This window comes from Falco peregrinus, chromosome 7 (assembly GCF_023634155.1).
Source record: "Falco peregrinus isolate bFalPer1 chromosome 7, bFalPer1.pri, whole genome shotgun sequence".
NCBI classification, from domain to species: Eukaryota; Metazoa; Chordata; class Aves; order Falconiformes; family Falconidae; genus Falco; species Falco peregrinus.
Genome location: NC_073727.1, coordinates 87,529,526 through 87,544,548, shown reverse-complemented (window position 1 = coordinate 87,544,548; position 15,023 = coordinate 87,529,526). Strand labels below are relative to the sequence as shown.

Genomic DNA, 15,023 nt, shown 5'->3' with positions numbered 1-15,023 from the left:
TCTATTAAATCTCTTTCAAACACATATGAGACATTGCTCCCAGGTCCAGAACACCTTCCCATGGCATTGGATATGTTTTTCTCTCATATAGAATTCATATTCTTAATTATTTCCATCAAGAAAAAATGGAAATCTAAAAGAACCCACGGAAAGTGTATTCTAAATATGCACATTTGCAGAAAAGCCCCAGGATTCAGGGGCCTTCTTTGTAATGGGGGAAAATAGTAGATATAAAGAAGCTTTTATCAACAAAAATAGACGGAGATTGTCCAAAATCAGAGCCAACAGCTGAAGATGCTGTTAGGTCATTTTCCAGGTAGGGTGTGCAGGCATTTAAGAGACCCTAGCTTTATGCTTTGAGAAGATATAATCTTAGATAAATTCTTTGCTTGGCATTTGATACCTAAAGAAAGGGTTCCCGTTTGCTGAGTGTACAGAATGTCTGAGTAGAAGTGTCTTGTGTGCTCTTCCTATCCTACTTTCATGTTACTTCCAGCATAATAACATGACCATAATATTGACAAGAGACCCCAATGATCTGCTTTGCAAACATTACTTACGAGGGAATTAGTAGCCCTTCATCTCTTCTTTTAGCCCCTATCTGCTGTTCCCATGCCTCCCACATCCTCTCTTGTGTCGAGAAGTCACATATTCCTAAAAAGAGGAGTATCTTCTGTCCCATTTTCACCCCAGTAGGACCCGCTCAATCCTCTAACCTAGAGGCCCTGAAGGCTAGGCTGAGGACACTGGCAAATGAGGCCTGCTAGACCGCTTGAGAACTCAAGGTATTCACTCTGCCTTGATAAACGATTGTACAATGCTACATGGACGCACCTCGTTAATTCAGGACTTGCTTCAGGTCTCTATCACTTGCCGAATGCACACTGCAGTCCCTGGCCTGCCTTGAAGCTCAAGAACCTGGAGTGGGATGCTATTTGAAAAGATCTGAAAGGTGATAGCCACACTCAGCTCTCAAATGTATTTCTTCCACTCATGAAGAATATACAGAAAACCTACAGAAAACTAAGTAACATTTTTTAAAAAGCTATTATATATTATGACAGGCTTCCCAGAGAGGCTGTGGAGTCTCCTTCTCTGGAGACATTCAAAACCCACTTGGACTTGACTGTGCAACCTGCTCTGTGTGAAGCTGCTTCAGCAGGGGATTGGACTAGATGACCTCCAGAGGTGCCTTCCAACCCTGACCACGCTGTGATTCTGTCATTCTGTGATCACTAAGGCATAAATCACTGTTTTCTAATATCATTTTTGTTTTAATAAGTTAAATGTGATCCTCCAAATGCATTAAAAACCTTCATTTTATATAACTGGAGCTCATTTTGATGTCCTCCCCTGCTTTTAACTGTAGATCGTGCATGACACTTCATGTCTTGTACAACCAGTACCTGTAGCGTAACTGCTTTTTCAAGCCATCCATAGTATATACATGTACAAGGGGTGAACAGAAACAGCCCACACACAGAAAAATAATGGATGTAAAAGCTAGACCATAAAAAACAGGAGTTCATGTTTCTAAAACTAAGCAGCCCCAAACCTACTGGAGTACGTTTAGTTTTGAGCACAAGCATGGCTCAGTGGGTCCTAGTGGTTACACTGATACTGGTGAATAAAATGGACCAGGGCCTGTCCTCCGGTCTTGAGACCAATAATCACTGCACAGCACATATCGTTATAGCTTAACTCTCTTACTTGTAAAACAGGCTATGGTCAAACTCTGATTAACTCCATCTGGGGGAGTACTTGGTGTCCTGGGCCAAAGCCCTGCCAAGGAGTATGCTGACCATTTAACAGCATGCAGACCCCCAGACTAGTGCTCAGGCTTCTACCCTAGCCTTATTCCATTTTCTAATATAAGCTATAAACTATGGTAGTGTAGTACTATAGACATGACCACAGAAACTATGCAAGTTCTCAAAGGTGACGGTGGGTGCACAAATACACGGAGCTGTTCACAATAGATCTTACAGACTCTGCAAGCAATTGGAAAAACCCAATGTACTGCCACAGAGGTTGATTTAAGCAATTAATTATGTTTTGTTTCTTTGCTTGGTAGTGGTTAGGTCTGTTTTCAGGGGAAAAACTGCATTCTCCTGAATATTTCATGTTTGTAATTTATTTTCATTTCTCTAATTAGTTGTAGGTGCCTTTTTACTTACATGTAACTAAAGGAAAAAAAAGAAATTAACCTGAGTAAACTTAGAAGAGCTATTGTTTTAGTTTGAAAAACAAGGGAGTCTCAAATGGACTGATTGGATTTTTAAAAATGCAACAAAAGGTGAAAAATACCAAACAGCAATAATGGAGTTTTTCTGCCAATTGCAACTTGCAATAAAATCTGGTTTTAATGAGACAAAAGGTTAGGAAAAGAAAGCGCACCGAAAAATTCTTGAGACCATTCTGCTACGAAATTTGATTCTAACACCAAAACTTTCTTTGCAGACAAAAATCTGTCTTTAAAACATCTGCAGAAGGGTTACAGAAATAAATCAACTATAGCCAAAACAAGAGTTCTATAGTCGGTACCACAGTACCACCTTGTGGGGGAAAAAAAATGGCCTCAGTATTGACTTCTTTCACCGCACACTGTCAGGAAATACCCATCATATAAACATAAAATTCTAAGACAAATGAAACAGACCCAGGCACCAGCAACATATGCGATGCATGACTTCTCTCAGTGTCAAATTACTTTTTCTGAAAAACCCATGTTCCAGCCAAAATCTTTCAGAAGTCTAATGTAAAAACTTCCTGGAAGAAAAATGTCTCCTTTTACATTTGCTTGCATTCTTTTCTTGACTTCCATTTGCTGCAAATTTATTTCTCTAGTTACACTGAATCAAGAGAACAATTGCATCAGGCATGTCAAATTCCTCCCCCACAAAATGCTTCACAAAGTTAAAAGGCTATGACATAAACAAAATAATGCCAGGATCTTTGAGATGACTTTTTTTTATTGCTTTTCTGTGACTGATGTAGAGACTAGAGACACTAATATTCCTGAGTACATCTGAAGAAATAAGGTTATCAAATTCTCAGATGCCCAAAGGGAACTATCACCTGCTTTTCTCCATTTCTTTCACATAGTGAAAGAAATGTGTATGATTAAGTAATTGCTGGCTGTCAGAAGAAAGTCACCTAGTCATCATACTTTAAGAGCTCTGTTAAATGTAATTTTCACACTTTCAAATGTAACTTCTTACAGGCATCTCTGAATTTAACGCCCCTAATAAAGCACAGCAACCAGTCCTTTCTTTCCTAAGCGGTTTCAGTATCAGCCAAACCAACAGGCAAGCTTCCTTCTGCATTTTATCAATGGGCAGCACTTCCTGACACTTCATTTTGGGGTGTTCTTCACTGGACATCAACATTCGGGTCAAATTGGGATAAACTGTGTCAAAGCATGTATAATAGTCTTTAATATAATGTTGTCGGGGGGGGGGGGGGGGGTGTATTCTTTTGGGGGATTTTTGTTTTGTGGGTTTTTCCCAATATAAAAACAAAGTTTAAACCCATTTGCATTCATGCTGTGGAAAGCCTCCCATTAACGGAAACAATGCAGGATCAAACCCACAAAACAAAATTGTATTCAGGTTTACTCTTTGACACAAAGCTAGGCTGTGAATTTAGACATCTAGAGTTCAGGGGCTGATCCACCTGCAGCTATATTCTACTGAGAGACGGACACTGGCTTTAGCTGGGCTGGGATCAGATCCGAAAGGTGGAACTCCTCTCACCTCACTCCAAGTAACCAGAAATTAGGTGATCAGTCCAGTTGCCCATACGTACCTATCTAGTACCATTTCAGATTCCCCAGGATATGCTTCCTGGACCTTCAGCTCATGACTTATGTCACATTTACCAGCCCCATGCAGAGGTCACAGAAATCTTTGGGGGCCTCCAAAGTCACTAAATGGCTATGGGTGGGAAGCTGAATCAAGCCCTAAGTGTCTGACTGAAGTTTGTCATATAGGCTCCATCTATAGTCAGCAAAGAGACATCTCCAAACAGTAACTCATCACATCCTGACATATACATGTCTTCGACAGATGGGAAGTAATACCTTCTGAAGATTCGTATCTCTCCTTGCTGACCAAAGGCAACTGGAAACCAGATGACTAACTTTCAGGTGATCACATTCTGCTGAGATGAATCCAAAACCTATGTACAACAGATTATAGACTTTCTCCCTATTTTTTGCATCCCAATAATACACTTTGGGCTGCACGTTGTACATACGGTTTGGATAGTGTGATCTGAACTATAATGTATACATTATACCACAAGCCTCATAGGAAGGATTCCAAGTGGTCAGCTCAGGTCCCATCGTTAATGGTGGCAGCAAGTCCTGCCTTAATCAGCAGCAGTATCAGCAACTGTGGTCTGCCTGCCAGGTTGTGTTCATATGCAAGAGCAATGCCTCTGCACCCAGCTGCTCTTTCAGGATCCCATGCTTTACGGACCCACCAACGGACCCAATGCAGGCAGCACCCCTCTTCTCCAAACACACATTTCAGCTGGCAGAAAGACTTCAATACCAATTCCTGCCACGTGCCTCCCTCTCACCATGTTCTCCACCTCAGCAAACCAACACCCTGAAGTCATGGCCTCTCCCCAGATTCCCCAAGTTCAATCTCCACATCCCTAGTCTCCATCAGGGTGGATCTGTCACCCATCCCAGTACATACTGTTCTACAAAATGCAGAGCTATGGCTGCTGCCTTCACCCAGCACTTCCTTGGAGTGCCTGCTGTGCCACTAGCCATATATGCCCCACAGCCTGGGAGATCAACAGACTTTCTCAGATTAAAAATGTGCAATTCTCAAAGTTACCATTTCAGGCTGGCTTTGAATCTAGACTCAGCTATCTTTTGATTTTTCCCCCACAATCATGAGGTCTATGCATTTAATTTTTTTACAAAACTTCATATTCCTTCCTTTTCACAAGTAGGGACCAACAGACACAGGTCTAGATTCCCAAGAGGGCACAGATCTTCAGGTCTCATCAAGGTAAATGACTTAGACAAAAATGCCTTAGAAAATCTGATCTACCTGACCCCAGAAGGAAGTGATATGGTCAGTGGTATCTCACTGTATTTCACTGCTCTTCCTAGATGCAAGAGGAGAAAGCTGCAGAGCACCGTGTAGCAGTGGTGAAAGCACTTTGCAGATGCACCTCTGCTCCTCCATCACATGACACAAGGTACTACAAGCTTCTCAACTTGAAAAATTAGCCACTACTCTGAAATATTTGCACACTGTGTTATTTTCAGGTTTTTAATTGCTCAGCATTAATGTTCTGGTTTAGGGGGGTTGCAAGGAAATCAAGCCAAATGCTGTGCTAGACTGACCAACAGGAGATGGAGGAGAAGCAAGGATCACTGTTACAAACCCTTCTCATCTAAATAGTTTAGTCACTGTGCAACAGACCACCATTGAAATCCTTCCTCTGCCTGAGGGGATTCAAACATTCATCTCCCGAAGACCTCATTAAATACCATTTTTAGGGCATTATGAATTAAGTGTTCTTCCTCCTCTCTTGTTTCGCTTTGAGTAAAAACTCAAAAAATCGAGTCAGCAGGAAACAATGCATTCTTTGGGCTCCTTCTCTTGCTTCAATAAACAAGCTGATCACATGGGGTAGAAAAGTATCAAGGGTAATGACTGAGAGCAGCTCCCACATAAAACATTCAGTGTCTTTGGGGCTGGATTCTCCACTGGAAGGAAGCATCTGTAGGTTAAAATTATCTCAAATCTTAAAGAAATTGAGCTTTACTGCAGGGAGTAAATTTATGAACTACTAGGTATAAAAGAGAATAATGATTTTACATTCAGCAGCTTGACCTTCACTGAACAGAAATTCTCTCAAGCGCCATTAACATCTAACCTACTGGTCTGATACCAAAAGATAGATATATTTGTGCTCACTGAAGAATTATATGCTTAATACTAAAACTTGTTGAGGTTATGCCAAAAATTAGGTCTTAAATAGTTAACTGTCTCGGCACTTCTATTATATTGATCTTGCTGTTGAAGTACCGGCTACAGTAATGGCCTGAAGAACAACTGCCTTTATGAAACACTCAGTTACTGACAGTGGTCAGGTACCACCTGACTGCAAGTTTCTAGGGGGGACAGGAAAATTTCTGGTGATTTGTCACTTCCAGTTTTACATTGACTTTTGCTCCTATTCGATCTCATTTAATTGGGAGCATCATGTTTTTCGTGCTCCCAGTAAATCAGGTGACAATGTCCATATTTCATTACCAAACAAGCGATACAATGATATAAACGGCTTGCTTCCTTCTTCTGTGACTGTATTTGCTTTATTCTTCCACTGGTAAGAATGTTATCTTGATTACGGATGATTTTGACTGACCATTTTTTAAGATACCTTCTAGAAAGATATGCCATCCTAATGACGTATGGCAAAGCAAGTTAACAAGTACCTCTTTGAAAAGAGACAGATCTTTGTGATTTTTATTTACATTACAAAACACTGACTTTCAGCACATTGGTTACATAACATGTGGATCACACATCAATTAGAAATATGACTATTTTATGGCATCTTTAGGTCCTCCATATATATACACAGGCTGTTTGCGAAACACACATCCACAAACAACCAGAAGGCAGAGCCACGCACAAGGCACCCCTGTGCACCCAGCCAGGCTGGAGCTGCCGGACCCTGTTTTGTACTCTTGCTGTTGGCTACTGTGAACTGGACATGAACCAGGCTGTCTTCTGCAGAAATGTTTCTAGCCTGCTAGTGTACTTCCTAGAAACAGAGGACAGTCCAGGTTGGAAGGGACCTTGAAAGATCATCTGGTCCAACCTTGTGTGGGAAAGGGAGGCTAGGTGAGATTAGCTAGCACCCTGCCCAGTCACATCTTGAAAACCTCCAGTGACAGGGTCTCCACCACTCCCCTAGGGAGGTTGTTCCAGTCAATGATTGTTCTCACAGTAAAAAAATTCTTTCTTGTATCAAGATGAAACCTCTTCTGGTGCCACTGGTACCCATTGCCCCTTTTCTTCTCCATGTGGCTCTTTATGAAGAGACAGCCTTCATTCTCTTTGTGGTCACCTTTTTAGTATTGAAATACTGTGATGAGGTCCTCTCCTGAGCCTTCTCTTCTCCAGGCAGAAAAGGCCTAACTCCTTCAAACTTTCCTTATAGGGCAGGTTCTCCACTTGACTTACAGCTCTACCCGTTCCTTGTTTCTGTCAGTTCTAGCTGGTATGAAACCGAAAACTAAGCACACATAGCATCTATTCCTGTTTCTCATTTAAATAGCAAAACAGATCTTGTAGAACAAAAACATTTTACAAAAAAAGTACCTCATCCACAGAAGCCTCAGTGTACGTGCACTCAGGCTACATTAGTCTTTGTTCTCGTTATGCGATGAAAGTCATGAACAGTCTCGCCCCCAGCTTCCAGTCTGCTGCTGCAGTGCTTTGTGGTACTACACCCACTTGTGAGTCTCGTGTCAAACATACAAGGCTGTCATTTTCACCCTTTCCTAAAAGTGCTTAAAACTAACACATGCAAGAATTCCCACCACTTGCTGATTCAAGCGTGAAGCTTTAAAAGATGAAAAAGAGATTGATATTCCTTCTCCAAGAAATAAAATAAAGCCAAAAATCCCCCTTCCCTCCAAACTTCACCTCCTACTTCAGAACAAGGCCTCACGCAGGTACTTCTACCAATATAATTTTTACTTAATCTTGAGAACATACCAGTTAATTTCAATGTATACTCAAAGAAAGATCAGGATAATAATTCATTATATAATTTATACTTTTAATAGCACTTGTTTGGCCAACGTGTGATTGGAAGAGAACTTTTTAGGCAATTAATACAGTACTCTGGTCTCACAGATTGTTATGACAAATAAATGAGTTCACTGATCAGGTACCATCCAATGAAGCAACTTTTGCACCAATGCCAAGAAACTTTTTTCAGGTTTCCAATCTGCATGCATTAATAAGATTCTTGTGCCAAAAGAAGTTTCCTTTTGCTTAAACAAAAGTTTTCCATCAGTACTGTTTAGCTCCCCAGCATCTTCAGCTTTCCAATCTCTTTTAGAAGAGGCAACATATATCCTGCCTTTGTTTTGCAGGATTAAACATGCCAAGTTGTTTTATTTTCCCTTCTGTGGTAGAGCTCTCTTATCCTGACCATCTTTGTAGCTTTTCTCTGCAACTAGTTCAGTTTCAATTAATTTTTCTTGGAATGCAGATAACTAACACTGTAAAGCCTTTCAGATGAGGTCTGTATAACTTTTTATAGCTTTATTGGATATATCATACAGGATGTGTCAAGCTTGCATTTTCCAGGTGCATTATCTACAAGACTCACAGTCCTCCTAAAACCAGTTAAAACATGCAAGTTTTATTATTCTTCAGCTCTTCCCAAGAGGTCTGTTATAGGCTAACAAGATGTTATGAGTTCTCAAATTAACTCATGAACTTGCACTCCAGTATTTTAAATATTAGCCACTTTATTTCTCTTGTCCTTGGAGCTGTCTAATTTTTCCCATTTGATATTCTTATCCTCCTCTTCATTAACTATGTTGTCTAAAATCACCTGTGTCACCAGAATCACTGTTACCTCCTAATTCTCTTATCAATATCATTAATGAAATTATTAACAAGGTTGCTCTCAAAATTCAGTCTTAAAAAAAAATCCATTACTAACTTCATTCCAATACTTCCCTTTTGATAGTCCCCATTGTCTTCTGACTACTCCCACACTCTCCTTACCCACCTTCAGTTCTTTTAATGATTCTTATCATGTACAGCTTAATTAACAATTTCCCACAAGGCAATATATCAAATACAATCAAGATAGAATAGTTCTATCCATCCCCTTTGCCTAAAAATATCACAGAATTTATCAAAAATGATCTTTTGTTAATCTGAGATAATCTACCTTTGATAAAGAGATGTGACATTTTATTCCATTTACCTCCATGCTCTTTATTATTCTCTCCTTCACATTTTATTTTAAAGCCTACTGAGAACAGATCAGCACACACTTAGATGCCTGGATCAGGTTTTGCACCTTTCTTGCTATTCTACTGTTATCTGGTATCATTTCTCCCTTTCTCTAACACATCTTCTACAAGACATTTCATGGGCCATGTCTTTCAGAGCTCTCACCTGAAGATAGGCCAGTCTTTTGCCATCTGCGTCTCCTTCTCTGTGTGCTAACTTTTTAGTGCGAGTTGCCTGATATATATCCTGAAGAGAGGTCTGTGAAACATAACAAAAAGGCAAATATTGAGTAACTTTTAGTAGAGATCTTTTTCCCACTCACCACTTGGCCAGCTCCAGCTGCTGCTAACTGAAACAGGGGAAACACATCAGTTTGGTTTCAGGACTGCATCTAGATTCTAGATCATATCTCACCTTTACTTTGCCCTTACTGCACAGTGGCTGCATTACAGCTCTTTCCTAGCTCTCTTAGTGGTTTAGACTACTGGACAACTTCGGGAGATCTAACACACCTCAGATTAGGATGCAAATGAAGGTCCAGAAACAACTGTGACCATCTAAGTTCCTGTTACATTCATACAGAGAACTTCTTCTTCCTTTTACTGAAGTGAATACAGTTCCTTGCATACACTTCTATTTAGTATTTAGCAAGGCAGCCAATGCATTTATTTTGCAAGGCTTTTATTACTTTTTAATGTATGTGTGTGTATATATATGCATTTTATTACAAATGATAAGGCACACCAAATCTGAAGTAATTCATAGGTTTTTAGAACACTTTACATAGTGTGGGGAAGTCCTCCCAGAAAGGGAAAAAAGTAATAAGACAACATGAAGCACGCTGGAGCTGCTATCTCAGTGTTATTTGGCAGAAGACACCCTCATGCTGCTTTGCAAGAGTTTGTAAACCACTAATGCAAGACAGACTTGGTGAAATCACTGAGATTCACAGTGAAATCTGGCACACAAGATGTTGCAACCTGCTCTTGGGAAATCTTAACACAAGAGACTAAGGAGCTACATGAGAAGAGTGGATTGGGCAATAACTCTGCCACGCTGAGCAACAGAAATCTTTCAATATCATCATGGTGAGCTGTCCTCGTGAGGTATTTTCACTGCACCTGCACAGGAACAAGAAGTGGGCTTCTCCAGTGTCCCTCCCAGCTGGGACCTGAATTTGTACTACACGTGCTTCATGGTATGCACCATGCCACTGGTCACCAGGGACCTGCTCTGGCCTCACATTTGCAAAGCAATGCACAAGACAGTTCATACACCGGTTCTTGTCACTCAGGCATCCAGGCTAATTCCTCTCTTTTTTAACTCTCGCAGGTTTCCTATGAATAGTGTGTATCCAGACACTTTCCAACACACAGGTGAGACGAGGTTGATGACTCGCAACCAGTTTTACAGCTGGTGTCAAGTTCTTTAATCACACAGGGCTCCCACAAACTTAAATGACATAACTTCATATTTATAAGAAAATATTTAACAAGAAAAAAAATAGAGTCTGTCTTGTCAGAAACCTGAATTATTCCTGTGCTTAAAGCTAGAAGGGAACCTTTCTTCTTGTAGGTATGCCAGTTGTTGAGACCATCCAACACCTTCCACCACTGCTTTCTAGTATCATTCTTCCATTGATTAAAACAAGTTATTTTAACCAACGGAAAAAAAAATGCATGTATTGAAAATACAAGTTGAAATCTTTTGAAAGAAGAAATCACATAACCTTTCTCTAAATTAATTTAGATAAAATAATGCTGGTTTGCTCTTCTTAAAAAAAAACTCCTACAACAGTTACATGGAGTAATTTTAAGGGAGCTGAACAGAGGGCAGCCAGGATAATGTATCTGCGCCTCTGTCTGTACTCATGAAAAATGCCACAATCATAAGCTGTATGATTCTACATATGTTGGATAAATATTAGCTAAGATATGCAGATGTTAGGGCTAAGCCTCAGGTCTGTTAAGCTGGCCATGAAGACTTTATATTTTGCATACGACCTATGGCCTCATCTTCTGAAAAAATATAGCTCTTAAACCTGCTTTATGACAGGAGCTACAAACAGCTCCGCAGCAGTTCTCCGTTTTGAGCATTCACATGCACTTTGACCACAGTACCCAGAGACTTCCAACAATCTTTAAGTGGTCACCTTCCCTGCAGTGTAACCTCTTTCTGATGTTAGAGACAGGTGACTGAGACCCAGAACATGGGCTTTGCAGGTTCTACGTTTTTTCTTCTAAACACAAAAGCAGCTTTTCTCTGAGATAAACACAGCCTATGGTGGATGCAGCTTTACTTTTCCTTTGCACTTCAAATGTGTTTGTTGAATAGGTATTTAAAACATTCTGTTTTGGGAGCATACAAGTTATGCCCAGTCCCCAACACAGATAAGTAAGATTGTGTCAGTCAGAAAACAAAAGGAAGTAACATCAAAATTACCACATCCTTTAAACCCCACCTGATCTTCCAACAGTGACATTTTGATGATGATCACTCTGCCTTCACAAAGCGAGCACTCACTATTTTTGAGATTCATATTTCTACATCAGTTTCTGAAAGGAAATGAACCTGATAAGCAACTACAATTGGAATGCTGTTCTCTGCACTTTTAATTCTAATCACAAAAAAAAAAAAAAAAAACAAACCACAACACCAAACAAACAAACCCACAAAGGTAACAGAAAAACCCAAACAAACAAACCCACAAAGGTAACAGAAAAATATCACCACTAAAATATAAAGGACTGCAACTGTGAGTTGCCTGATATATATCCTGAAGAGAGGTCTGTGAAATGTAACAAAAAGGCAAATATTGAGTAACTTTTAGTAGAGATCACCAACTGCCACCTAAAGTACCACCACCCACCTTGCAGTCTTTCTAAAAAGCACTAATGTAGTTCACCTTCCCCAATGCCTAACATACATGTCCAAAAACAGAAGAGAAGTTTTAAGTTCAGAATTCTGCCCGACAACAAGCTCAAGACCACAACTAGGTATCAAGATCAGCAGTGATAGATTTTCACACATCCTTTTTTTTTCCTTTTTTTCTACCCATTCACTCTTGTTCCTTGGTTTCTGTTGACTTGAATACCAGTCCTGTTGGCTGCCTTGAATCCCAGTCTTAAGAGTTTTTAGAGAACCAAAGCAATTCATTGAACACCATGAATTTATTTCAGACAGGTCTGGTTTTGATCTGATCTGCAGTTTCTCAATACCTCAGAAATCCATATTCTTCATCTACCAAAAACCAATACTCACACTCAGCAGCTGAGATGGTAGCAGCTGCTTATGCAAAAGCAATACTTTCCTTTAAGAAGTTGTCAGGTCCAGTTACAAACATGGTACTTTGTGACTTCATGTCACAATATGATCAAGATGTGTACTAAGGGTGGCTTTCATGAAAACAAAACTCATAAACATGGACATAAACAGGTGCTAGATCAGAATCATCCATAAACTACGTATCTGGAGAGCAGTGGGGTCAAACCTATATACAATCTCTGAGAAACCAGGGCCAGGGCCTCTGAATAGTACCATTGCTGGATGAAGCAGATACTAGCCGTATTTTACGCTACCTGGAACCTCCCCATGTCTAAAAGAAGCCTCTTTAAATCTTTCTAGACGAAATCATATCAGAAAATCAAAAAGCAACAGGCACTCAATGCATTCAGGATATGAGTATGCTCCCCACGCGCACACAGGTTGCTTGGGTGATGCCATCACACCAACCCAACCTGTTCTGGCGAGCAGTTTCATCTTGCATGCACCACAGTCAATTGGTACCTGCACCATGATTGCTTGGCTGGGATTTCTGGATTGCTAGATATCTGGGAATCCTGGACAAATTACTAAACACGACAGAAAAAGACAAGAGGGGAGCAAACAACCCAAAATGACAGCCTGTCACACAGCGCAGTACCTCTGACAGAGGTACTTTCACTTTAGCTTTTCTAACAGCTGAACCATCATCAGAGTAGTTCTCTACCCATGTTCATCCTTGATCTTCTCTTTCCTAGTTAATTGCTTAAGCGGCTTTCTCAGGCTAGCTCTGTAGACCAGTTTTGTGTCCCATTTACAAGGTTTCATTGTGAGGTACAGACATTCACCAGCAATTCAGTAGAGGAAGATCTAGGAAAGTTTACTAAAATTACATACTATTAATAGTATTGTACAATAACATAACTTTTTATATATAGCCCCGAGGCTAAACACAGCGAAACGAAGCACAGCCATTTCAGTGAAACACAGCAGCTATGTCCACCCACCCCAGCCCCGGTGTCACCTCCTGGGCCACCCTGAAGCCTCCGGCCTGGGATATTTACCCCCGTAAGACCCATGTGCTGGCTCCGGCCAAAGTGGAAGCAGGCGCCAGCTGTGGGCTGAGATCCCCACTGGCTGGCAACTGGAGAGAGGAAGGGGGTTACGGTATATGTTCGCTCCTGATTCCCATCCCCTTATTGCTATGTGTTTGCATCGTTCGCTCGGTTACCCGCCGCTCCCCGGGTACCCCCACACACGCTCCCCCCTCAGCCAGGGCCGCTGCGGAGCGCGGGGCACCCAAGGCTGCGCTTCTGCCTTCGGGGGGAACGTGTTCCAGGAGGCGCGTCCCCCACACGCGTGTGTCTTCCCCCGGGGCGCTACGCAGACACGCGTGCGTATGCCGGCAAGGCACACTCAGCGCTGCGGGCGCGCCGCCCCGCTCGCTCGGCGGTAACGCACAGCGCGCGGCTGCCCCGGCCCCGGCTCGCCGCCCCCGCCGCCCTCCCGCAGCGCGGAGTCACCCTGCGGCCGCGGCCCCGGGGCGCGCAGCCCGGGGAAACCCGCCTGCCTCCGCCCCGCCAGCCCCGGCTGAGACAGCGACGTCCCTCCGGCCTCGGGGCGGCCTGCGCCGCCCGCCGCTACCGCCCCCGCCATCGGCCACGGGCCCGGCCCGGCCGGCGCTAGCGCCGGCGGCAGGGAGAGGAAGCGGCACCGCGGCCGCGGCCGGGGCTGCTCCCCCTGGCGGAAGCGGGCGGCGCGGCGCGGCGCGGCGAGGCGGGGCCGGGCGCAGCGGGGGCGGGGCCGGGCGCAGCGGGGGCGGGGCCGCCGCCAGGCCGTGGCCCCGCCGCGGCCGCTGGAGTCGCAGCCGCTGCCGGCGCGTTTCCCCTTCCCGCCCCCCGCGCTCCCTCCCCCGCCTCCCCGGCCGGCGCAGCAGGAAGCGGCTCTGATGTCAGCGGCGGCGGCCGCGGCGCGGCTCTAAGCGGCCCCCCACCCCCGCCGCGGCCCCCTCGCCCGCTGCTGCTGCCGCCGGGGCTGGCGGAGGCGGCCAGCTGCGGCCCCGGGGGCGCCCCCTTCTCTCCGCTGCGGCCGAGGCGGCTCGCAGGCTTCGCAGCGGCCGCGGCCTAGGGCAGCCGGGGCGGCGCTCCGCTGCGGTGCGGGAAGGCGCGGGATGCGGAGCGGCGGCGCCGCCGGCGGGGCCTCCGCCCGCCGTCACTGAGGCCCGCGGCCGCCGCGGATGCGGCCTCGCCCCGCGCGGCGGCCCAGGCGGCGCCTCGGCCAGGCCCTCCCCGACCTGCGCCCGCGCGGAGGGCAGGAGCCGCCGCCGCGCCCCGCGTAGCCCCGGCCCAGGCCCCCGACTGCCCGGCGCCGGGCCCTCCGCCCCGGCCTGCCCCGGCCTCTCCTCCCCCTGGTGAAAGAGGAGGGATGTCCGCTGCCGCCTCCGCTGAAATGATTGAAACCCCACCGGTCCTCAACTTCGAAGAAATCGACTACAAAGAGATCGAGGTGGAAGAGGTGAGTGAGGGCCCCGCCGCCGGGCGGCCTCCCCGCGCACGCCCCCCGCCCCGGGCACGGGCCGCAGGGGCGGCCTGGCCCTTACCGGCCCCCGGGCGCGGAAGGGGCGGCGGCGGCTTGCTCCCGCGTACCTGCCCGGGGCTCCGCGCCGCTGCGGATGCTGCAGCGGGTGGCACCGGCGAACAAAGGCGGTGTGGCTGGGAGCGGAGGGGCCAGCGTTGCTGCTGCCAG

The 15,023-nt window shown here is 44.6% G+C and overlaps 1 protein-coding gene and 1 long non-coding RNA gene across 10 annotated transcripts in view; one reads left to right on the top strand and one right to left on the bottom strand.

Annotated features, from left to right (window-relative positions):
- Positions 1–9,320, bottom strand: part of LOC114012017 (uncharacterized) — a 100,053-nt gene extending 90,733 nt beyond the window's left edge. The window contains exon 1 of the long non-coding RNA XR_008748166.1: positions 9,183–9,320. This is a non-coding gene — a long non-coding RNA (uncharacterized LOC114012017). The remainder of the gene's footprint in view (positions 1–9,182) is intronic.
- Positions 9,321–14,162: 4,842 nt separating this feature from the next.
- MAP3K7 (mitogen-activated protein kinase kinase kinase 7) overlaps positions 14,163–15,023 on the top strand; it is a 48,237-nt gene continuing 47,376 nt past the window's right edge. For 3 of the 9 annotated variants that reach the window (XM_055809936.1, XM_055809935.1, XM_055809933.1), the window contains exon 1: positions 14,165–14,792. In XM_055809936.1, coding sequence (XP_055665911.1) covers positions 14,703–14,792 — 90 coding nt within the window. In that variant the 5' untranslated portion in view covers positions 14,165–14,702. Of the gene's footprint in view, positions 14,793–15,023 lie in introns of all 9 variants that reach the window. The other 6 variants (XM_055809939.1, XM_055809938.1, XM_055809942.1 and 3 more) reach the window with 5 other exon arrangements.